Source organism: Centropristis striata, chromosome 1 (genome assembly GCF_030273125.1).
Source record: "Centropristis striata isolate RG_2023a ecotype Rhode Island chromosome 1, C.striata_1.0, whole genome shotgun sequence".
Lineage (NCBI taxonomy): Eukaryota > Metazoa > Chordata > Actinopteri > Perciformes > Serranidae > Centropristis > Centropristis striata.
In genome coordinates, this window is record NC_081517.1 from 9,305,057 (window position 1) to 9,330,968 (window position 25,912).

Here is a 25,912-nt window from a genome sequence, read left to right on the forward strand (position 1 = left end):
GACGAATAAATATAAATCTCGGCTGCTCCCAAACACAGCATCGTTATTATGTCACACAACAGCACGTTTCTTGTCGAAAGAGAAAGGCACAGCCAAATATTTTTTTTCTCCAGTGCTTTATTCCAAGTAGATCTGGCTGAGGACGTGCGTGAAGCCCATCCCACTCCGTTCCCTAAATTCACTGCGCCTGCTGTAACGCAGGAGGCGTTTGGCGCTGGATTTGCCGGCTCCTTTACATACAGCCAGCCCCTGTAACCTCCAGGTATGCAGATGCCCCTTTTGTAGGCATCGCGGCAGACACAAAGGAACTCGCTTCACTTTTTTTTCCTCCTATTTTTAAGGTGACCGCCTTCAACCACGCGCCGTCCGCCGCTGGCCAGCCCGTGTGGCTGACGACAGTGAACATCGCTCTCAGCTTGGATATTTGCTGTGTGTATTTCACCGACAGCGACCAGTACAGGCTTTAAATGCACTACTGATAAGTTTCTAATCTTATTGATGGTCGTTGCGTCAACGGAGGGGAGTCTGAGCTTCCAAATTGGCCGCGAGCGAGCTGATCTCTTAATGGACCGCTGAATTGTTAAATGACACAGCGATGAATGTTGCGATCTCTCTCCCGTGATACAAGATAGCTTATCTGGAGCCGCAGCAGCTGCATGTCTGTCGCTTTTATGCATAGCCTTTGCAGGGTCAAGATGCAGTTTCGGACTGTGCTGGACGTGAAAGTCGTGGACGTGGAGAAGAGGCGCAATCCGTCTAAACACTACGTGAGTTGCCTGCCTGCCTGCCTCATCTTCATCCATGTCAGTCACCTTATTCCCACCTTGTCCCATTGAGATGTGTCAGCAGCGGTGTGTGTGTGTGTGTCTGGCCTGTTCCCAGCCACAGCATGACACCTAAACGCTGCATTTAGTCCACTAAATGTAGCCTAGCTGCTATGTGAGGAGCACAGCTAGGCTAAGCTCAGTGGTAGACTCAGGTTTTGCAAGATAACAAACCAAACCATTACTAGCTAACCCCTAACAATAATACAACCGACATAGGTAATCAACACAAGTGAGCTGTCATAACTGTGTGATGTCACACAAGCAGCATTGGTACCATTAACACTGTTACCTGGTAATGCAGATTATTATCTTCAACAAAAGCTCAAGACTATCACGACTTTCTGACATGCTGTTGGCTCTTCAGACAAATTAGTGCAAATACTTTCATTATTCTCACCAAATGATTAAATGAATGCCACGCCAGCTAACCTGTATTTTTCATCGAGCTGTAAGGTGAAAGCAAAACTTCCAGAGCCAGGTAGACACTAAGTGCCAGCCTCACAGTGTTTCTTTGTGGTGGAAAATGTAATTATTAAGAATTTGATTATATCATAAGACTCAAATGACCATCATCTTTATGAATAGTTTGCCATGCCTTCTCAGTTCAGTAGTGGTCCACACTAGACTGAAACAGACAGTTTTTAAAAGTGAAGTCAGATCATTTGGGACATCGGGTAAAATGTCACTTATAAGGTTTTACATCTTGGGCTCTGTAATTACGAGCAGTCAATCACCAAACATGTTACTGAATTTTTGCTACAAATGTCCTTTATATGAAACAATCATTTTGCTTGTTCTGAGCAGTGGTGGACTCAGACTGTCTGAGGTCCAGGGATGAAAAACATAAAAAGGGCACCAGCTGCATTCTGTTGGGCACCAGCAAACAAAAAGTTTTCTATCATGTAGTCCATCCTAAATGGCAGTTTTTAGGAAGGAAGGAAGGGAAACCTAGAGAGCACGTTGTCATTTTTAATCTACCATTGGGGCATCCAAGAGGGCATTTTTGCTGCATTATTTTTCCGAACAAGGGGCTACCAACATGAGGGTCACTCCCCTGCCCCTTCCCTCATTACACCAGTGCCTCTGAGATAAGTAGGATTGGCGGGGGGGAAAGATTTAACAAAACACAGGTACCAGAACCAACATGGTCTCACAGGAATCCGTGAAATAGCCACAGATTCGCTTCACTCAAAATCCGTGGAATAGCCACGGAATCACTCAAATTTCCGTGAAACTGACACGGATTTCGCTACAATGCAAGTTAATGACAGTCATATCCTGTGGCTATTCCAACATACAAAGTGATTATGTACATTCACTGAGTAATATTTAGAAAATAAAACATATATTTCTTGCTAGAAATGTGATCAAAATCCATTTTTATGCAAAATCTAAGTCAAAATATTGATTTTTTTCACGATGTTTTTTGTTCTGACTGCCGGGACCTTGAAAGTCACGTGACTTGGAACAAACCAATAGGAAAAAATATCCATGGAATAGCCACGGGATATGACTGTCATTAACTTGCATTGTAGCGAAATTCGTGTCGGTTTCACGGAAATTTGAGTGATTCCGTGGCTATTCCACGGATTTTGAGTTAAGCAAATCCGTGGCTATTTCACGGATTCCTGTGAGACCAGGTTCACCAGAACATGTATGATAAGCCATATAGCATGTTGATTGTAGCATGTTGCATTTTATTAACTGTTTGACTTTTAATCACAATATTTTCACGATACATATTACTTTTTATGGGAAAGGGTTTGGAGTAACAACTTAATGCATTCAGGTAAAATGAGGCAAAAAAAAAAAGATACGATTTCTTAAGGGAAATAATAATTATAAGATGTTATTAGTATTTTGTTAAAATTGATGAATGACTCAACTGTTACATTATTTCAACCATTTAAAAACAAACAAAATACAACAATTCTTCAATTAAGCTGAATACTTAGGTGTCCTTTTTTAACCATAAGTGACTGTCCCATTTTACATGCACATCAGAGTTGGGTTAGGGTTCTTGATTTGTTTGAAGGTCCAAAATGTCTAAAGTATTTGCAATGGGAATACATGTTCTTTTTGGGACTAAAAGCTACCAAAAAGTGTCCCACATTACGACAACCTGCTTGTAAAATTACCAGATCAGTAGTTATTTTGTCATAAACCCCCCCCCACAATTATCTTGTTATGTGTTGACAAAATAAACTCACCACCAGGTCCATTTAGTTATTGTTCTGGAGCTTTTGATCGTATCACATGATTTTCATCAGAAGATGGAGTTTATTCAGTTGTCATGGAATTATAGATGTTTAAACTTCCAATTTTTTTTTTTTGCACTTGAAGGGCTCCTAGTGTACGTTTATTTCTGACCTCGGAAACACCAGTTGACAAAAGAATCTCCCCAGAACGTCCATTTAGTTGCTGTTTTTTCGCAATTACAGGTGCCAAATATTATAACCTTTTCAAGCTTGTGTCATCAATCATGTTTTTAACAATGTAGGTCACTTAACTATCCGCATTTTTGTAACAAGTATCATGATAGGCTTCAGTGGTTATTATTACCTTCCCAATCCTTCCCTTATGTTGCCTTCTTCATCAATACCACACTTGTTATAAGTGAGAGTGCGTGGTGGGGCTTTGCACTTCATGGCTCCTGTTCAGATCCTATTTTGAGCTCATAAACAGGTCATAATAAATGACTTGCTCATATGCAATTACAGTCCTGCAGACCCTTGGGCCTAACGATATGTGGACACAATTAGCACACTTATTCCACATTGAACGCAGGAATTCACAGGGCTATCGCCATACGTGCACCTTTATCAAACAAACCTGCTTTATGAGACATGGAAATATGTTGTGAGTATTAGACATGGAGTAGATTTTTTCACCCATAACAAATCATCATCTTTGAACTTGGCTTAGAAGATAATACCAACACTGTACTGGGCTATGAGTGTATATATTTTTAACACGGGGTGGCCCCAATGTAACTGATACCTAAACTCTGACACTGTTGAAGCATCACTGTACAGAGCCCCAAGGCAAAAATGAGCTGTGGGCCCCAACTGACAACCCCAACCCCCCTTCCTCCCATTCATGGGGTATTGTGCATGTACTGTGTCGCCTTCAAGTACCCATCAAGTGCAAGGCACGCAGCAGACTCCACATGGCAGCTTAATTATAGTTTGCCTAGAGCGCTTGAAACCCACCAGTACTCCCATACTGGAGTACTACCTGCCCCCCAGGTTTGCTGTGCGCCAATTAGTTTGTGTTTATTTGATTAAACAAAAGTATTTACGCTTCATGTAAGAACAATATCAACTGAAATAATAATGGTCTTAATACTAGATGTTGACACGGCTTCAGGATTAGGTTATAATGCAAAAACGTGCCTCAAGGCACTTGAGTTCATATTGTGCATTAGTCATGCATATTCACAAACACTTATATTCAAATGACAACAAACCAAACATGTAGTTTGAATGATCAGTTTGAACATAAAATAGTTTTGACAGAAGTTTCCCAAATATTTGAAATGAAAAACATCTCTTTCGAGAAACAATTTTAGTTATTCTTGATGATCCACAGAGTTAACAGATTTTTATTGGGATAACTTTCTACCTGAGAAATAGTCCCCATAGTGTAAACGTGGAGTCTGCGATAATGGAGAAATATTGTTGATAATTAAAGTCAGCACCCAAACAAATACACTGCTCCTGTCGACATTTACCTCCTCTGTATACATCCATGGGTTTTCCCCTGTCCCATGTACGAGAACCAACTGAATAGTGTTATATGGCACAGCCAGAAACACTTTGTTTATTTCCCATGCACAGAGCCAGGGCTGTGTATAAAAATATTTTTCAGGACACGCACAGAATGGACATCTAGCATACTGTGAGGAATTTTTTGCTGAATTTGCCCAAATTGCATGAGATTAGAATCAAAGACTCTACCTTTAAAGCATGTTCAGTATCTGCAAAGATATGCAGAGTAACCAGGACACTGGTTCAGGAATGACACATTGCTGGTGAACCTTCTAAAAGTCACATTTCAATGTTGTGAGCACCACAAATACAGTTAATATTCAATATTATTAACCTTCCATGTGAGAAAAGTCACATGCACATCGTGTTTGAATAACTATTAAAAGAATAGTTTGAAATTTCGAAAACACAATTATTTGCTGTCTTGTGAAGAGTTAGTTTTACAGATGGATAACTCATGTGTCTTAAGTATGCTGTTAGCTTAGCATTAAAAATGGAAGCTGGCCAGCTGGCCTGGTTCAGTCCAATGTTCCAAAGTATGCCAACAGCTCCTCTAAAGCTGTGTTCAGACTACGAGTGACAATGCTAAAAAATGGACGTGGCCTGCTACATTGTCGCAGAATCACAGTTGAGTGTTGCTCAAGCACTCAGTCACATATTTATCTCCTCATGGGCTTGTGTGTGTCTGCAAATTCAGCCATCCCATTGAATGCACTGCAATATACAGAAAGCTAGCATGGTGTCAGCTAGATTAGCTAAATAACATAGTACCACATTTTAAGTTAGCCATTAAATGTCAATACATAGGCCTTCTGGGTTACTTAATAGCTGGTGAAACAAAAACCATACACTGTGAAAAATGTTTGTAGAAATAACAGTAAAACACTGTCAAATTACATCAGAAATAGGGTGTAAAATTCAAAATTGTATATCACCGTAGTAGACACTTTTAATTACCGTAATTAAACAGATTCATTTTTACAGTGTACGCTTCACCACAAGTCATGGGTTTAACACCTTTTTATTTGGATAAAGCCAAGGTAGCTGTCTCCAGTTTAAGAAAAAAATACTCTCTATTTAAGCTAGTTAACATGAAAGCAGTTTTATGCTAGTTAGCATAAAAAAGTAAGCTTAGCTAATCATTTCCTACATCTAGCTTCATACCTAACACATAGACATTGAAGAATAGTATCAATCTTCTCATCTCACTCTCGGCAAGATGTCCAACTATGAGAACACGCACACTGAAAACAAATAATTGTGCTTAGCAGACTAATGCAACCAAACACTCAACGGCAGAATTCTCTAGTGCTTAGAGACAGTGAATTAATGGTCCACTGTTGATGATATATACACTAGGCTAATATGTTTTAATGCAACTTTGGCTCCTAATGCACAGCCACTGCTTCCACAGAGTAGTTTGGTAGTGTAACATGAGCTTCCCAAATCAGTCCAACTGTATATATAGGCTTGTTGAGTAGTATCCAGGCTACTATAAGTACAGTTAAAGTGTAACAGGAGCTTCTCAGAGCCAAGCAGAGCTGTACTGTGTTTTGGGCTCTACTGTCTCAGCGGGCCAGTCAGTGGCCTAGTTTCCCTAGCTACCCTGTCTCAGGAGACAAGGCTAGTCAGTGTGAGAATAAAAAAGAGGGAAAGAGGGAGGGAGAGAAAACGAGAGAAAGACACAATCTGTGGCACCCATTGAATCTCATTTGTAATGTTTGTGAAACCAGCTGGAAATGCTTATCTTGTGAGAGGAGGGGGGGGGATGAGACTTGGGGCTTTGTCAAAGGGAAGTGCTTGTCGGACCGTAGGGAGAGCTGGACCGCTGATTCGCAAACACGCATCACAGACACACATTCTCCTCCTGTGAACTGCTTTGTGTGGATGTGTTTGCTGGAGGAGGTGATAAAAGAGAGAGCAAGGTTGGGCACGGCCATGTTTACTTTAAGCTTCTGTTTCCCCTACAAGTCCCAGTCCCATAACATTTCATTTTCTAGAGACTCCTGTGCCGCGCAAAGCCCCCAGACTGGAAGACGGTGTTGTTATTTGGCACCATAAAATATCTCTTCAGAGAGCTGTTCTCCACTCAAATATTTATTGGCCTATCAAACACAGAGTGATATCTCGGTGAAAAGGGTCCCTGTTTTCAGATGCTCCCCCCTAACTGGGAGGCTGATGTGTAGAGAGGTTTATGGGACCAGTGTTTTGGGGGGAGATTGGCATTGTCTTGAAGAGTTTGTCAACTAGCTGTATGTGTGAGAAAGAAAAGAGGGTGAGTCAGGGGCCTTGCTGACGTCTGTTGGTAATGCTCAGAGCCCGAGCTCTGACACTGATACTGACAGGAGTGTGTATCTGTGCTGCATGCACCAGCACGAGTGGTTGACAAAAGCTGCGGATGTTCTCACACTGTTATTACCAGGACCTCACACACATGCTGGGGGTTGTTTTCATGTGTTCAATACCAGATGTGATCTTTTATCTTTCTCCAGCAAATCTTAAAGCAGGGCAGCAGCTCTATTCTGATAGCAAGACGTCTCCTCCGCTCTGTCTGCGTTCAGGCTAAAAGCACATGTTGTGGTGCTTGAACATGGCCTCCAGCTCCCTCAACAGCTTGACTTATGATTACATCACCCAGAAATGGCGATGCTCTGTGGAGAAACAGAGCATGTGTGGGCATCACGTGTGGCCTCAAGTGCGCCGACTCTGGTTTTATTTTTATGGGAAAATGACCTGAATTGATCGTTCTTAACATCACTGGATGTGATGTCGTGCCATTTTTATGTAGACTGAGAGACAGAGGAAGGAAGAAGAGAGAAACTGGAAGAAGAAAAAAGAGATGGAGTTGTCTTGCTCGCAGCTCTCTTTACTAGATTACTAGATAGTCAGGGAAATTGGCTAAAAAGTTATTAGAATCAGACTGGCCTGATTAGCATGACAAGATATTCTTTCTCTCCCAAAGCGCTTAATGATGATTTATTTGAAATATTTGGTCATGCTAGTAATATATCCACCATAAAGTACAGTAATAGTTAAATGATATTTCAGTATTTACACAGATACTTCGACTTTAAGGGGTTCTCCAGTGATTTAGTATTGCTCTTTTGTGGGGGTCACTAGACACAAGTAACAGAAAAGATTGGTCAAAATTTGTGCAAATGCTGCCTGAGTTTTACTCCCTAGTATACCTCAGATGACCAGATGATCAGATTTGTAAGATGATCAGATCTTACAGTTCCCATAAAACTTGATTCATCAATTGATCATTACTTACTGCTTGATAAATGCCCATATGTTTTAAACTCTATGCCCTGATTTTGTTAACCATGCTTTGTCTTTAAACTCAAGCCAATGAATGGTGAATAGTGAATATAGAGTAGCTAGTAGTCACATGATCACTTCAAATCAAAACCTTGCCATATAGGCAGGAAAGCACTAGCTGGAAAAAAACAATACTTTCAGCAGCTAGATTCTTCGCTTGCTGTGTTTATGCAGTACAGAATTCGCATGGTAGTTTGTGTGCCATGAGCCAGAACAATCAGTGTAAAGGGAGAGAATTTTGTTTTCAAATATCCTGAAAGACAGCAAAATGGATTACTATACAAATGAACTACAAGCAAATGGTACCTCATGAGGGACCTCATGAGCAACAGATTCAAATTCTGATGCGTCATCAGTTATCAGATGCAAAATACAACGCTTACTCATGTTAATATCCTATTTATTTAGAAGACTTTTATTATGGCCCTTACACAACCCCAACATTTCCTGCCAAAATGGCTGCGTAAACAGAATGATTCACATGATGTCTGGAAGGGTATAGAACACACTGGCAACAACAGAACCCTTAAAATATTTCCTGTTGCCCCCAAAAGCTAAATCATTGTCAGAACTGATCCTTCTTGAGAATTGGCTCAGACAAGAGCTACTGGTGAAATTACAAATCACTTGTATTTACAGTCTCTTTCTGGCAAAATAAAGTCACGATTGATGAGATGTTTTGTTTCCCAGAACCATCTGAGAAGCTGCTATCAGAAACTTTTTGGAAAAGGACAGGCACTCTAAATAATTAACTGGAAGATCATTGGATGAACCATTTGTCTATAAACATCACACACCGTCCTTTCCATGAACAGTCACCCCTCAATGTCATCACAAACACATAGCTGCTAGTAGCTCCTCACAGGAAGATGATTGGCCAAACCACTGGTTCTACGAACTCAAGCTCAAAAATTAAGACCTGACCAAGAAGGATTTGCATGATAAATAATCCTGTGATTAGTGGGTGATCTTGTGATATTGCAAAAATCCAGCTGCTGTGCAAGCACCCCCCTCCCCCAACAGCAAAGACATACGTGTCCATTATGATGTTGCATTGGGTCATATGCCAATTCAGTAGACATTGCCCAACCATATTTGATACATCCTTTGCTATATGCCTGTAATATTTCTGTTGTTTAGTTTCAAACAGTCCCTCTACTGATGAAGTTTTATCAGTGTGACTAAGGTTATAATGTAATATTATTTGGGGGTCTCCGAGTTGTCTCATATTTCTTTGAAAGTCACATATCAAAGTGCTTATAGCCTGACTTATACTTGCAATAGGCAGTTAACTGGATTCATCCCCTGAAAGCCTACCTTTGAAGTCGTGTTTGTAATTGCAAACAATGTTTACATGAGAACATGACCTTGTCTGTCTTTTAACTTTGTTGGGATCTGATACAAAATCACTTATGGATTGTTCTTTTGTGAACAAGTTAAAATGGTATCACGACGCCATCAAAGGTGCACAGGACGTGCCTGCTGAACAGACACTTTTCCTCAGCACCCTGTGACCGGCACTTCCCTGCACCCACCACAAAGGCACAGAAGGCATGATTGGTCCATTTCAAAGTGGAAGTGAACATAGTTTAGGAAAGCTGAGGCGTCGGCCTGGTGTGTGGTTAATAAAGGCCACTGTTCTGGCAGCAGATACAAAAACCTTGTCTTTAGGGGGGTTTCCAAAGACCCTCGGTCAAAGCTTATGAATTGTCTTGCAGTTTATTTCACTCTTGTGACATTTTTGTTGGCTTTGCTGAGAAACAGCTTAGAAGAATTTGTCATGCTTTATTGTCATTTGTTAACCTCTTTGGCTGGACTGAAAGAATAACTGACTGTATTAGACAAGGGAGCATATTTAGCTTGTGGTTCCATGTGGAAACACTTCACTCCCATGAAAAGAGAATTTTTCCAACCTGACTTTTTGTAGTCTGAACATTTGCGCTTTCATGGTCTGATGTGTGTCTGTTTTATAGTTAACTTTAAATATAGTAGTTTAGGCGGGGTTCACTGCATTTAGTGGCTACGTCCACATTCTCTGCCCCACCAAGCACTCCACTCTTTTGCCTTCTTCACTTGAAAACTGTGAGACTGGGTCCTCGCTTTCCTCCGATACTGTAAGTTATTTTATCTATACTATCTACAGTATCTTCTTATGGTATTGATGATTGTGTTATTAGACAAATGTTACCTTCACAAGAATCAGTAGGACTAAAAGTAAGCTGTAAACTCAAGATGAATATTCATAGCTATTCCAGAAGAACATGATGAAATAATCAGAGGTCCAATTTGTTCTGTCGTAAGAATTCATGTTTCTCTCTTTGCGTCTGAGCATGAATAAAACTTTTGTTTTCAAGTCTTGCTTCTTCCGTGGGAATAACAGATGTACAAGGTCTTTTCTTGCTATCTGGGACATTCAAGCCCCCAAAGCCTTCTCTGAGTTGTTTAGTTTTTTTCCGCTCCTTTGTGTTTTCCCTGTTTATGAATCAATTTTAGAATGCTTTGAAAAGAAATGGAGTATTGACACGTGACTGTTGTGGAATCTGAAGAAAAACTTGACTAATCTGTGATCAAGAAAAGACTTGTTTTTTTCCCCCCACTGAATCACAAAATGACTTATGACTTACAGATATTGTTCATTAAAGGGGTTGCTATTTTCAGTTGCACTAAACCAGTAGCACATCTGGTCAAACTTCCTCATGTTAGGCTCTTGATAGTCATCTACAGTAACTTATGGTTCACCCTCCTCATTGTTTCCTGATCCCTCGATACCCATTTTAGTTTTGAAGACCTTCCTGTTTCCAAAGAAAGGTGTGGTTGTTAACAGCAGAGTGTTAGAAATCAAGTGATCATGAGGATCCTGCTTCTCCACGTGACCTTTCATGTTGCATCCTTGCCCAAATTTCAGCCTTCATGTTGGAATTGCAGCAATGTCTCATTGGCCCAGACATGCCTGCCGTGCAAGAATGTCTTACAGCAATCACAAGATTGTGTTTGACTGTCTTATCTTGATTTCTGTGTTGTAATATCCGCACAAGGATATGGAAAGCAAATTGTACAGCTGTTGTTAGTGTTGTTTTAATGCTTGCAGATAATTGAGTTTGTGTCTGTGGCTGCTGTGAAAATGGCTCATCTTCCATGTCATTGACAGATAAACCCCTTAATAAAACCCTTATTTAGGAAGTATAAGCATGATATTTATGTTTAATAATAGAATATGTTTAAACCTAGAATATGTTTTTTTTTTCATGTATTCAACAAAAACTTTAACTCATCATGTCGGCAGCCATAACTGGATGCTGATTTTAATATGGATAATGAATGACAAAAAAATGTGTATTTATAGGAGAAGTTCTTTTTGACAAAATACTGTTCATTCATAAACACTTAAAGGTGAATGTAATGTCTTTGTCTTTGTAATGTCTGGCCACATGCTCCCAAAGAATAGGGGGCAATATTTCACCTTGTACAAGTAATGTATGATTCACTAAATGCAGTAATGACACTCAAAATGTATACAGTTAAACTTATAATAAACCTAGCACTGTTTTCAAAAATGAAAAATGATTTTTTTTAAAAACCTACACTTGAAGTGATATTCCTTATTTAAGAGACTGTTGAGATGGGACTGATTAGGTACTGGACAAAGGCGGTTCTCAGGCTTACACACTCAAACTCCCACATATACAGATATGCATACATCTGAAATTGCTGCACAAAGAACAACACCCAGACAGTGGGAGTAACAGGTGCATACAACAATGCAATATCCTAGCACATCGGCTAAGCTAAGTCGCCTATTTCGCTTCTGCGTCCTCTTGCATTGCTGCCTGTTTCTCCTCTCTGTTGATCTCCATGCATTCGGCTGAATGAGTCATGTACACTGAGATGAAGCTAAACTTAACCATTCCAACAGTCTGTTAAATGCAGAATTTCAGTTTGTAACGCTAGGTCTTAATTTTAGTTTTACACTAAAGCTGATAACTGCTGTACAGCCAACAGTGTGTCTACTTCTTTGTCCTTTCTGAGGGCAGACTGGATGCAGCAGTGGCCTCTTGAGGCACAAGACAGTAGTGAAGGAACAATGAAGCTTCATGAAGCATTTGATTTATTTTTTGACCCCACTAGATGGCGGTCTTGGCTTAAAAAAACGTCTTTAGCAATGCTAATTGAGTGTGTTTTAAGCCCTTTGTTGAACAAAGAGCGCCATCTAGTGGGCTCCATAAATAAAGCAAATGCTTCATGAAGCTTCATTGTCTCTTCACTAAGACAGGACTAACTGGTCAGCATGCTAATTTTAGTCGATATCTCTACAATACAATACATTATGTCTTTGACATAATGTCAACAATGTCACTTCTTCTTGTTCTGTTGATAATGTTAGTTTTTTTTAGAATGTTTTAAAGTAAAAAATGGACAAATTTCATCTTTAAATTAGCTTTAATATGCATGTATTTAATGTTTACATAGTGCTGATGAAAGCTAAATTGGGGTAAAGTGTTACACTGTTGTTAAACAAATTGATCAAGGGCATTTTGGCTGCACTTAGCAGTCACGACTGAATGCACTTGAGCTCTGACTCAGCAGGTTGGCTTATTTTAGTTGTTGCATGAGTGTGTCCCATTCCTCATGAAGGGGTGAAGAAAAAGCAGCTCCCATGTAATATGCAAAACGAAATAATCACATTTCATTTCTTGCAAATCAGACTATGTTTACTGCTTGATGTCTCTTCAGTCATCTTGAGAGGCAGCAGCCTAGACTGTTATAATTTACTGGGAGTGTTGAGTGAATAGAGTCTATTTTGGGGACTGGGGGGGCATTAGGTTTAAGCTTGATATTTTGGGCATGGGCAGACCATGGATGGTTGTTGGTTGTGTTTTCCACTGCGGTTGCCATCACATACCCATCTGCTTCTGGGGTTTGGATCTTTTCACTGAATCCACATCTTCCAGCCTGGCTCCACTCTTATACCTCAGCTCAGCATGGATTTGCTTCTGAGTTGAATAAAGTGGCCCAGAGGCATGATGGGAGGAGTTTGTAAACACAGACACATAGTAGAATTGGAGTAAATTCCGCATAGACTAGTGACTAATGTGTGCATATACACGAGAGACTGAGCAGGCCGATATATCAATGACATTTGTTTAACATAGATGTTTCTGTACAGGCATCTGTTGGATAATATGTGACAAAGAATAGAATTACAGAAATGCCAGATATATTTGAACTAGAGTTTACCACAATGCTATTTGCTCTCTGAGGATGTTATCATGAATGTATTATAAGAACTGGTTACTGGACCCAAAGAACCAGGAGTATGGCAAAAAAAGTCTCTGGCCTCTGGGTTTACTTCTGCACAGTGTGTTTCTCCTGCTGGTCCTACCCATGAGCTCTTGCTTGGCCCTTGGACTTTACATTACGGTGACAAAATGTAGTATAGGTAGATGTATAATATGCACTTAGTGCCACACACAAACAATCTCTGAGGAGTGCTTAGATAAGTTCCCATCGGTGTTGACTGGTATGCACTAACAGCATGGAGATATTTGGGGTATTTTTGATAGTGAAGTCAACTCTGGCTTACGTAAAGTTTTAAAAGCTCTATAAAGCCCCATGTGACATGAGGACACATCAGCCATCAGATAACTTGTTTTGACACGTGTGCCTTTCAGTTTTCTAAAATGTACGACCATTTCTTTAAGACAAGCTGAGTAAATGAGCACCAAAAAGAGCTCTGGGCTATACTCATGAGTAGCACAAGGACACTTGGAAACATTGCTAACTGTGGCACTAAGCCAGTTTGTGACTTTTGTGATTTTTGTAACTTGGCAGTACCCCGGGGAGCACATTTTCATAGCAATAAATGCCAAAGCTAATTGCTGTGGTGACACCCTGCTGTGCTAAGAACAAGTTTGCCAGTGTAGTGTGACAGTCACAGCTTCTGGATGCCAGTAGCTGTGTTTGCATGGGAGTGAACATACTGGGATGGCTCCTTGCCAGCAGCAGCTGAGCCCCTTCCAGCAGCAACAAGGCCTTTTAACCCTCAGCTTTGTTGTGGAACTTCTTTTGTTTCATGCTGCTGCCTCAACCTCATTCATCTCGGCTCTGCTCTGGAGGCTCTTGGCAGGTACGGAGGGCTGGAGTGACAGTGTAAGATCAGTCAGAAAGATGGACCTTGCTAGAATAAGGAATAGGAATTCCTCACCAGGGAAACACATTGCCTTTATTTAATCTGAATGCTATACAAGAGGCAAAGTCAATCGTTTCTGTATTCACAGTGGCTTGATGCTAAGTGGATTTCTATTTGCACTGTGTCTGGTACACTTAGCTGGAATGCTTTGGCTGGGTGACAACATCTTGTTTTAAGGCAAATCACTTCATAATGGCTATTTTAGCTGTATGTTGAGTATGCGCCAAATGTATGTCTTTGAAGTGCTCATTGGGTACAAAACATACAGAAACACCATGAATGCTTGTGATCTGGCAACGACAATGGGAAAAAGAAAAAAGGCAAATCTATGTCTGTATTTGTGGATTTCGATCTGTATTATATATTAAAGTCATGATTTCCCAATGATGAAAAAAGAGAAACACCAGTCATGAATAAAGTCTCCAGTAACACCCAGTAGCATGTTAGCTGGGATTGGCTCTAATGCTTGAATGCTTGCAGAACCATTCAGAACCTTTAGACCCCAATGAAGGGAACGGAGTATGAAACACTTTAAGCTTAACAGTATATTAGAGAGTGTTGGTAGACCCAATACTGACAAGTCAATGTAATTCCCCCTTCAACAGCTTGTGGCCTAATGTTATGGAACAACTTATCCACTTGAGCAATTTGACATCCAGAGCCCTTTTCTGTACAGTATACGGTATATCAGCAGATGAAGGAGCCAACCTTCTTTTCACGTCACTGATGAAAAATTCCTGGCCTCTGCATCTTTTACCTTGGTTATCTATCTTTCATTAGATTACAAATAATGGTGGCATCACTTACCTCCTCTTGACGGATAAATGGACTCAATCTTATCAGGCCTCACAGGGCTGCAGCATTGCTGGAGCCAAGGGTAAAGGCCAACAGGTCAGTGTGCTGACACAGGAGGGATGATGTCACCATCCATCCCAAAGTATCAACCGCTGACAGATTTATGAGTGCTTGTCATTGAATGGTCATGTTGGGGGAATTGGTCTTAGGCTGTGTGAGCATGTTATTTGTGAGGTTTTTGGTACAACAAGCACATGGGAATGCCATTTCAGTCAGTTATTTTAGTAACTATACCCTGTTTCAACCAGCTTGGATTCGGTTCGGTTCCAGTTCAAATATTTAATTTTGTTCGGTATTGTAATTGGTTCGGAAGCCCAAAAAGCTGTACCAGCTGGAACAAAAGAGATTGTAGGTTTTCTCAACCTGAAGGGGTAGCTGAAGTTGGCTTCAGGTTGGAAAAAAAAAATATGGAGGCTTGCACGTGATATGTCTTCATATGAGTAATAATGAGTCCATGCTTTTTTTTGGTATCTGTAGTATCTGTATTAATGGAGCAAAAGCTTGGAGGTAATCAATGTGGTCCACCATCCATTGTGCATTGTGCAATGCCCTATGTTGATGACACAACAACAACACAAAAGGGTTGTTGAATATATTGAGTGAACTATCAGTCAACTGACTATGATTATTGCCAATGTTACTTTATATCACTGGAGTTGTATATTGTTGAGTTTCCCGCTGTTGGCTGGACAAAGAATGCCAGTTAGGACTAAAATCAAAACAAAGTTCAAACTTTCTTCTGCTTTTCTTCTCTTTGCAGGTGTATCTCATCAATGTCACCTACTCTGACAACACCTCCCACATCATCTACAGAAGATACAGCAAATTCTTTGACCTACAGGTAATCTTCCATCACTCATGTACTCTCTTGCATGCTCTGTGCGGGGTGTGTTTATAGAGAAATCCCTAATTCCATTGACGCTGATGTATTTTGAACATGTCAATCCTGTGAACTTGCAGCGTTGTTTTGTATAGATTAATGTGTAAGCCTTGCGACTGTTCACTACCGCCGTGTCTATGGCCGTGTTCTCCACACCTCGTCGCCTCAATGAATCAATGTGTGTGTTAGTAATTGGTCGGGGAGCAGGGGAGACATGGTTTGTATCCCTTGGCCTCGTCGAGATGCAGCAATGCACCGCATCTCTCTCTGCTCTCTCTATATCTGCACCCCTCCTTCTTTCACCCCTCTTCTTTCTCCCTCTCATCTAATCTCTGCCTTACCCTCAAAACGTCAGGGAGCTGACAGGCCTTTTTTATAGTACAAGCAAGAAATCCACATGGAAGTCAATTTAATGTACCATGCTTTATAGTGGGTCGCTGCTAGATTTTGTAGTGCAGGCTGCTCTGATTGGTGGGTTCTTTAAATATAGTCTTATATGAAGGAGATCTTTTTTTGTTTTCTTGGCTCGGATGCTTTACTCTCATGTTTAAAGTGTCGAGTTCTCTCTTCGGGACTCTATTTATTTTGGAACAGAGCAGGAGTTGCAGTGAAAACCCTGCCTTGTATCTTTCACGTTGACTATTCCATACTGAGAGAATGTTTGTGTGCATTTATGCCCCTTGCACCCTGGGCCCACTGCAAGCTGATACCATATGTATATTGGACCAGAGGTCCTCGGGTCACTAGTAAATATGAAAGGGCCGTAGTGAGAGAGTTACAGGGGGCACATCTCAATAGCTCCAGTGTGCTAGTCCAGCAGGAAATGATGTTTCAATCAGTGGAGGGCCTTTCTGAAAGGTCCCATTGATAACCAGAGGGGCAGTGTGAGGTAGAAAATAGACTCCCCCCTACAACTGATCACTCCCAATGTGGAATAAAAGACAAAGGTAGAATAATAAACAAGAAAAGCAAGCTAAGTGTGCCTGAATGTTCTGGACAAGTCTGAGACGCAGGCGAGCAAAGTGGATGTGTATCTTCTTCCTGATATTAAGCCCCTCAAATTGCCTGGGAGGAAACTAATGAACTTTAATGGTTCATGGATGGCTTGGCACAAAATCACTCCCAGTCAGCAGCTGCAAGATTGATTTTGTTAGCTTTGTCAGATGGTGCGGGGTAAAGGTCACCCAACTTGGTTGGCGCTTTATTGACTTGTCAAAGAAAGCATCTCTCACATGGCCAAAGTTTGGTCCTTTTGTGAAAATCCCTTGCTACATATTTACAGGATTTACCAGGTGTCCCTTTTAAATCATACTGCAATGTATCACCACCAGCACTCCTCCTGCCTGGTTCCTTCATGTTTCCATTTGCACTGTGACATGAATAAAACTACCACTGGCTATACTGACAGACCAGCTTTCTAATGCTCAGTAATCCTCTGTCTCTGCCGGTATATGGGCCGAAAGTAAAGTTCCCGCTGCCAGCCTTTGAACTTGCTAGATGCCTTTGATGGTCCTGTTTGATCCCATTGTTTTCAGAGCAACCTGGAGCCTCTCCTGTCCAAACATTTATGTGGTGCAGAGACCCTGCTGCTCTCAGCAGCCCGGCTAACCCTTGGGGAGAGAAACATGGATGGCCGCTCTGAAACTGTTGGAGAGCGCTTTAACCGAAGATTTGGCAAAGAAGGCTGGGGATTTCAAAACTGTTTCCCAGTAATAACCAGAACAGGCTGTCTTCCTGGAAACACGATGGTCTGGGTTCTGGGCTGGTGTTAAGAATAAGAGCGGCCACAGATGTTGCTTTCACTGACTTTGTTTAGGTTTTGTCCCAAAAACCAACTCTTCATGTTGTGCGTAGAATGCATGGACAATAAAACGGTGTCTTGTATCCACATTGTATCCAGATATGACTTAACCTTATTACATTCAGACCTGGTATTTATATGTGTCTCCACCTGAGTATCAGTCTGACATATCTAAATCTTGCAAATCATAATATCCAATCAAAATAATTCCACGTTTGGTGCTTTTCACTGTGACAAAAAAGCTATTGAGCCAGCAATTGGTTATGGTTATTTTTTTCATTTATTTCCAAGTTTTTATTATTTTTTCTGAGAAAAGGTCTACACCAAATGGAAATTATTTGATTTCAGGTCTGCAGTCAAACAGCATGTGGTTATGATTTGGCCAATCAAATCACAACCTGAATGTTTTGGGTGCATTCAGACCTATTCCTTCTTGTGGTCAAGTACTATTCGATTGCAATCTGATCACCTAAAATGCATTTTAGTGCAAGGTGTAAAAAGGCCCTTTGTTTGTATCACTCGAAAAACAGCTTTGCATAGGCATGCCCTCTTCTCCTGGAAAATGTAAAATTTGAAAGGGTCCAGTCACATTTCAAAATGCCTCTGCAGTGTGAAGCCAGCGATGCAGAAATTGTGTTAAAGTAAAAATAATAAGAGTCATATTAGGGCTATTTAGTGGCCCTCTGTGAAAAAGTAGTAGTTTACAGCTAATAGAATGAATATATTAATGCAAAATGCAGACAGAATTGCCCTGTGGGGAGCCATTTTGTCTGTGCATTTTTATTCTGTAAAGAGTGTGTTGGATTTCACACTGTCCACTTCTTTAGGGAGAAAGTAGCACATCTCTCTCTCTGCCATCCCTTGTAATCATTTTTCCATTAGTTCTTTATTTGATGGTGGTTTGGGGGTCTAAAGCTGCCCTGCTGGAACAGAGGTTAGATTTTTTTCATTACTGGCCCTCAATCAAACAATCGACGCACCTCAATTACAGGCAAAAGCAAGTCAAGACAGACAAACGCTTGTACACACACACACACACACACACACATAGGGTTGTGAAACCTGACGAATATATCTGCTGTGGCCTCATTTATAGTCAACATTATATATGTATACAGATACACACAGAGACTTCTGTCCATGCTCCATATTCACGTCATTCATATTTGTTTTTCTTGAACCTTATGGACATTGACGGAACAGAGCAGTACCAATGGAAACTGTGGGGGCAGTGTAGCAAATAGTTACCATGAAGAAATTTCATAGTAGGGTGAATTCGACTAATGTGGGACACTTTTTGCAATTTTGACTTTGTTATATTTTTTTAAATTTAAAAATATTTTATGTAATTTCAGTCACATGACACCCATGGTAGACACCCTAGCCTATGTTCAATAACGGAACTTTTTTTTTTTTTAAAGATTATTTTTTTGGCATTTTACTGCTTTATTAGATAGAGACAGATAGAAAGGGAGAGACAGAGGGGAAGACATGCAGCAAAGGGACCTCAGGCCGGATTTGAACCCGGGTCCGCTGCAGCAAGCACACGGCCTTAATGGTACGCGTTCTACCAGTGTGAGCCACCGGGACGCCCCCAATTGCGGAACTTTTTGATGAAATACTATTAAAAACTATATATATTATGACTTCCTCCACTGTTGCCATGTTGTTTGACTCTGAACTGCCGTCTAATGTATTATAAAAGATGAATGAAAGTATGTGGGCAGTGTCAGTTATATAATTTGAAATGGACGTGAGTAAAGGGAGCATAAATAAGGCGCAATCTGTGATTACCGGGCAGTACTTTTTTCAGTGGGCAGTTGTGTGGCGATGGGTCTGGCTAAACTAACATCTTACATGGTAATTTAGGGCTTTTACTTAACCAAACCAGTGTTGGTGATATTTGGAACAGTGGAAAAACGTTTAAGGGAGTAAAGTTTAAGGGAGTTTTATTTTGTTTCTGTCTAATTTGAATGACACTTGAAGTTGTGTGGTTATCTGTTATAATAATAAGGAAAAATAGGTGTAAGAATATTTCCTTTCTTGTCATTTTGTGGTTTATTTTGTGTTTTTTTCAACCTTAAAAAAGCAAATGACATATTGGCACCAGATGTGAAGCGAATTTTCACCTCGCTTCACTCGCAAGTTTGACTGCAGGATCACAATTGTGTTTATTAAGTGTTAATGTTATTGTCATCAACCGTGGCAGAAACAACTACTTTTGTTGTTTTGTACCTGTTGTGAAAATAAAATGCTGCCATGTCTGGATCACTAATATTACCCAGAGATGCCAATAGCTTGATAAATTTCACCACCTTTTCCTGGAACTACATCTGGATGACTGCCGATGTGACGTTGCTACAGCAGCACGTACCTAAAATAAACACAAGCTGTGATTTTATTTTGATAAATAGATAAAAGGTATGATGCTGATGTGAGAAAAGTCTGAATTGATGCTTTGTCAGATCTGTCTGCAAGTCAACAAGCAGACAGCTTTTAAAATACTTGTTTTCTGAACAGAACATAGATTGATCAGGGCTTTACCGACTGTGGCTACTAAATTAATATACACCTAAAAGATACAGATTGGATGTGATTGCATCAAACAGATAAAAAGTATGCTGAAATAGCTGCAAATTGATCTCAATGTGACTTCTGCAACACAGCTCGGATTGAAATGTATAACTCACTATGTCAAATAGTGTTTGCATTGCCTTGCCCAGTGTGAACACACACACACCATAAGAGAGCTTGTAGACCATAGTGAACTTGCCACTCCAACGCATCTACCAGTGTCAACCAATGTCCGGTTGGAATATTTAAACATACTGCCCAACTCTACACATAGACCTAAAAGGGTTGTCATGATACTAAAATTTTCAACTCGATACCGATACTCAAGAAAATATTCGATACTCAATACCATTTTCGATACCACAAGGATAAAAACAAAGACCCCAAAATTTAACAGAAATATTTTTATTAACAAGAAAAATGCAACATGTAAAAATTAACAGAACAGAATATTTTCTCTTAGGTTATTAAGTTTACTGATATACTGTATGTTTTATGTGGTAATTATGTTTGATGTTTATTTGTGTCTAGTTTTAGTTTTAATGTTATTTAATGTGTTCAAGTTCTTATTTATTATTGCGGTTTTCTTAATTTCTTTATTTAGGTTGGTTTTGTGATTTCGTTGTTATTGTTCTTTTTCTTTTCTTTTTTTTTCTTTTTTACTGTGTTTGTCCATTGGTGACTTATGTTATGTTTTGTTTAAATTAATTAAAAATAAAAATAAATATAAAAAATAAATTAACAGAACCACAGGTTAAATATTTATAATAAAAAACAGTTGTGCAAAAAGAAACTGCAACCATGATAACAAGCTTCAGATACTCGATACTTTTGAAAATGAGTATTGTATCTGGATACAACGTTTTAGTATCGATACTTTTGACAACCCTAATACCTAACGCATATGTCACCTAAATAACATTGCATGCCTTTGCTATTATCCCTCTCCATCCCTCCGACCGCTGATCATTGGTGTTTGTCCACTAAAGAACAGCTCATCTTCCTCTTTAGGATGTAAGCGGCTCTTCCTGGCTGCTCTGCTGTGCACTGATGTGGTTTTGTCTCAGCCAGACCTGCCTAGTGAGTCAAACAGAGTGTCCTTTTGTCAGAACTAGGCCGCCAAAGTTACTCATCAGAAGGGAGGAAACCAGGACAGAGAGAGGTAGAGGTCAGGCGGAGGGAGGAGAGGAGCACTGAGGAGTTAGAGTAGGACGATGTTTGGGCTGATGATAATGAGGCAGAGGAGGACAGTGATGAAAGATATGAAAGCGATGATGGTAATGAGAATGACAGCAACACTAGTGGGGCTGATGACTAACACTGAGACTGTTGATGCTGACATCACTGATGATGCAGATGGAAGTGATTAAAAGATATTGTGATGTTGTCGGTTCCTTCAGGGTCACTTATGAATCAGAAGCCTTCATGAGCATGTTTCAGGAACCTCTGAGGAGTGGGTGATGTGCCCTGTGCGTCCTTGGGCCCCGAGCGAAGTTGGTGTATTTAAAGCTGCGGCGTGGCTCACCATCTGAAAGGACACGCTCTGACTCAAGCTTTTTACGAGGGCCTTTGGTTTGTATTCTGTCCGCACGCGCGCACACACAAACCCTCTCTTTTCTTTTTCCAAGTCTGCCCTCATATGAGCCTCCCCACAGCAGCTGAATATTTAGTTCAGAGAGATTTCGATGTTACATCTCTCCAACATCTCTTTTTCAGTGTTTAGTGCAGCTTTGAAGAACCAAGAAATAATATTCGTCTGGTTTGCGCAGAAAGTCAGTTTCAAGGTCAGTATTTAGTCCTTTTGGAAAATAGCTTTACGGATGCTAGCAGCAGGCTTTTGGCACACACCGTCTTATATTCAGAAAATTATACAGTAGCTGTGGTCAAAGCGCCTAGAAGGAAGGTCACTGAATTGGGAATCTCTAACCTCTAAGTGGGCTGTTTGATGGAAACATATGTCTAGACCACAAGGCATTATCGGTATGCCATCCTCGGGGATAAATTGCTGAATGCTCAGGCCACTAGCTCAGCCTCTTTGTCCTTGAGGTGTTCCGTGGACATACTGTAACTCAACTGAATGAGGGAGCCCATTGTTTCAGGTCGAGGATAAAGGGCTGTTTTATTTTATTTATGTGTGCAAGTGAGAAAGAAGACCGGGAAACAGAGTTTTTTGCTCCTTCTGAGAGGCAGAGGAAGGACACCTACACGCCAAACACAGGAACTCTTCTTGTGAGTTACAATCGGGCACTTGACAGGGCGGCCCAGGCCAGGTCCTTGCTGGATTGGGAGCAGAGGGGGGAAAGTATGCAGTGTTTCCCACAGCAATGGCAAAGGGATCAGGAGAGTGGGCTAAATTTAGGATGAATGAGCACAGTTCAGCCGTTTGTGGGACATTTCCACGGCTCAAAATCTTAGCAGTGTGACTGTGAGGTGACTGGGACACATTCAGGGAATCTGAGAGACGGACAGATGGAAAGAGAAGATTGGAGAGTTAACACAGGAAACACAAGGTTTAATATGACATAGTCAGCAATAGAAAAGTAGTTTGGCAGAAGCTTTGATGGGGAGATCTAAAACAACATTTTAGAGAAAGACGTGAAATTTCCTAATTAAAACAGTTTACAAAACCAGAATACAAAGCCAGTTCATCTTAGAATAAGATAAAGGGGCTTATAAAACCAAAGTGGCTTCCAAAATAAACATAATCAACAACCAACAAGAGAGCACATATCTCTAACCAGCCTGCACAGACATCTAAATTTGGTATTTTATTTTAGTACAAAGTGTTAGATTTTTAATCCTGTACACTGTCTAGATCCTGATCCTCATAGAAATGGAAGTAGTGGGACGTGTTACGTGCAGAATTTTATGACTCGCGGCAAATCGCCACTAGAAGGGTCTTTAGAGGACTAGACAGCCAGTGTGGAGATTCCCCCTACGAGACACCAGAGGCATGACAATAAACAACTCAAAAATGTAGAATACTTGCTTGCAAACCTTTCGCCTCAAAACTATTGATACTGGCACTGATGCAAATTTGTAACAGTTGGGTTTTGGATAGATTAGTGCAAGTAGAGGACCAACTACTGAGATTCTTTTGACTCAGAGCAGCATCTGTCAGTCTCTAAGCTATTTTAACAGAAGGAGAGGATCTGGTATGCGCTGCCTTTGTCAAGGTTGAAAGGAGTAATTCAGTTTTCCATGTTGGTAAAGACGACGGAGCTTCTCTGTGGTTCTTTCATAATCCTCATAAGTATAGGCGTCACAACTTTAGACTGTATGAAAGAAGGTTGTAGTTTTCGTGACATCACCCATAGGTTTCTGAAGAGCCCAAATGAAGCTCAATGTGGGTAGATCAGGTCATCACCATCGTACTAGTGACTGACTCCTCCTTACTAAGCTAAAGACTTTGTCCTTTGTCTTTGTAATTGTTTTGTGTCTCTTTGTAGTTGTTTTGTTTCTCTCCGTGGTCATTTTCCTATCTCTTTGTAGTCCTTTTCAGTCTCTTTGTGGTTGTTATGTGCCTGTTTGTAGTTGTTTTGCCTTTTTTCATAGCTTCTTTGTGGTCTTTGTTTCTTTGTAGATGCGTGTGTCTCTTTGTGGTCATTTTCTGTCACTTTGTAGATGTTTTGTGTCTCTTTTTGTAGCGTTTTTGTGCTCTTTTTGGTCATTTTCTGTCTCTTTGTAGTTGTTTTTGTATCTTTTGGTCATTTTCTATCACTTGTTTAATGTTTTGTGTCACTTTGTGGTTATTTTCTGTCACTTTGTAGATGTTTTGTGTCTTTGTAGCTTTTTGTGTCTTTGTGGTCATTTTCTGTCATTTGTAGTTGTTTTGTGTCTCTTTGTAGTGGTTTTTGTGTCTCTTTGTGGTCATTTCTATCTCTTTGTAGTTGTTTTGTATCTCATTCTAGTTATTATTTGTGTGTTGTGGTTATTTTCCTGTTTCATGGTCATTGTAAGTCTCTTTGTAGTTGAAGTAGTCTTTTTGTAGTATTCTGTCTCCCTTTGAAGTTGTTTTATGTTTGTTGTTGACACGCTGGGAGTTCATGAAGAAGACATGGCATCTATACTTGTGTGTAGTGTATATCTATGCATCTATATCCTTCCTCTCTTACATCCATTTCCATTTGATTACATGCAGTATATTGAGCAGATGAAGTACGTATATACTAGGGTTGCACATCTCTCTGTGATAAACGATTAAATTCACATCTAGATACACAGGTTACGATACGATTCAAAAATGATTTACTTTTATTATAATAAAAGTAAATCGTAATAAAAGTAAGGTCGGAAGCGGGGATGCAAAATAAGAGACTTAGATTGTTTTAGCCGATCCATCACTCTACAATCGATTCATCTAGGACGGGGATGGGCAACAGGAGGCCCGGGGGCCGCATATGGCCCGCGCCCTCACTTGAAGTGGCCCTTATTACAACCACATTCATTTGAGCATAAAATCTTAAAAGTGCAGTGTAAAAATGCACAAAATTACTTCTTGCAATTAATGTTGGTCTGCTGTTCTTGCACTTAAAAAAAGTGGTTATTTTTGATTTCCTTCAAACCTTTTGTATTCCTATTTAAACTGTTATACACAGCAAACTATTTGGTTCTTAAGATAAAACAAACTTAGATTTAGAAGTGTTTGATAATTTATCTTGTTTTAAGAGTTAATTTCTTATTCTAAGCATTCAACATGCTTATTTCTAGATTTAATAATCTTAATTAAATACATTTTGTCAAGTGAAATTATCTGTCCATGCAGCAAGATCATTTCCCTCAGATTTAGTTTTTATCTTGTTTTTAGACACCACTTTTTTTGCAGTGTACATGCATTTGAGCATGAAATATGTTGAGTTACTGCGCTGGAAACATATTTAAAATTGCAGTTTCATCTTATCTGGTTAAGTGCACGGTCCTATATGTGGCCCTGTGGTAGTGTTGATGAAAAATTGTGGCCCCCTCCGGCATTTAAGTTGCCCATCCCTGATCTACACTGTAAAAAAACATCTGTTGTTTTTACGGTAAAAAAACGGCAGCTGTGGTTGCCAGAACTTTACCGTAATAAATACGGTAGAACTTTTTTTAATATTACGGTAAAATGATATTAGCACTGTTGATTTCACATTTAAGATTGCCATTTTAGTCCATATTTTACTGTAAAAAATAAAAAGTTTTTCCATCAAAAGAAACACTGTTCTGCCATATAATTGACAAGAAAATACTTTTTAAATGCCGCACGAATTAAAGATTTCACCATTAAATATTACAATATATTACTGTTAGAGATATGGTGTTTAGTACATTTAACAGTGAGAAAAAGTATTTTTACAAAAAATAAATGCAAAAATGATGGCTTGTGTATATATATATATTACAGTATCTTTTTGTCACAAACACGGTGCCAGTGTATTTTACAGTGGAGTAATGTATTTTAAAAAAAAATGTAAAAAAAAATACTGTTTTGGGTGATTTATACATTTATGGTATTTAATTGTTACCAAAACTGAATTAACCCATTTATCATTTTACGGTCTTGCGTCTTGCATTTTGCTGTCATGGTTAGCAGTTTTTCACCGTAAAATCTGCAGATATTTCTTACAGTGTAGGAATTCATGGCTGATTTGTATGGATTGAGGAGGCTGCTACCGATGCAGCCGTGTCTCTCACTTGTTAAACCGGTTGCATCGGTTTATC

At 39.9% G+C, this 25,912-nt stretch overlaps 1 protein-coding gene across 5 annotated transcripts in view; it reads left to right on the forward strand.

Moving 5' to 3' along the window:
- Positions 1-226: 226 nt before the first annotated feature.
- sh3pxd2aa (SH3 and PX domains 2Aa) overlaps positions 227-25,912 on the forward strand; it is a 144,498-nt gene continuing 118,812 nt past the window's right edge. For all 5 annotated transcript variants that reach the window (XM_059329820.1, XM_059329827.1, XM_059329834.1 and 2 more), the window contains exons 1-2: positions 227-767; positions 15,721-15,801. In XM_059329820.1, coding sequence (XP_059185803.1) covers positions 657-767; positions 15,721-15,801 — 192 coding nt within the window. In that variant the 5' untranslated portion in view covers positions 227-656. The remainder of the gene's footprint in view (positions 768-15,720; positions 15,802-25,912) is intronic.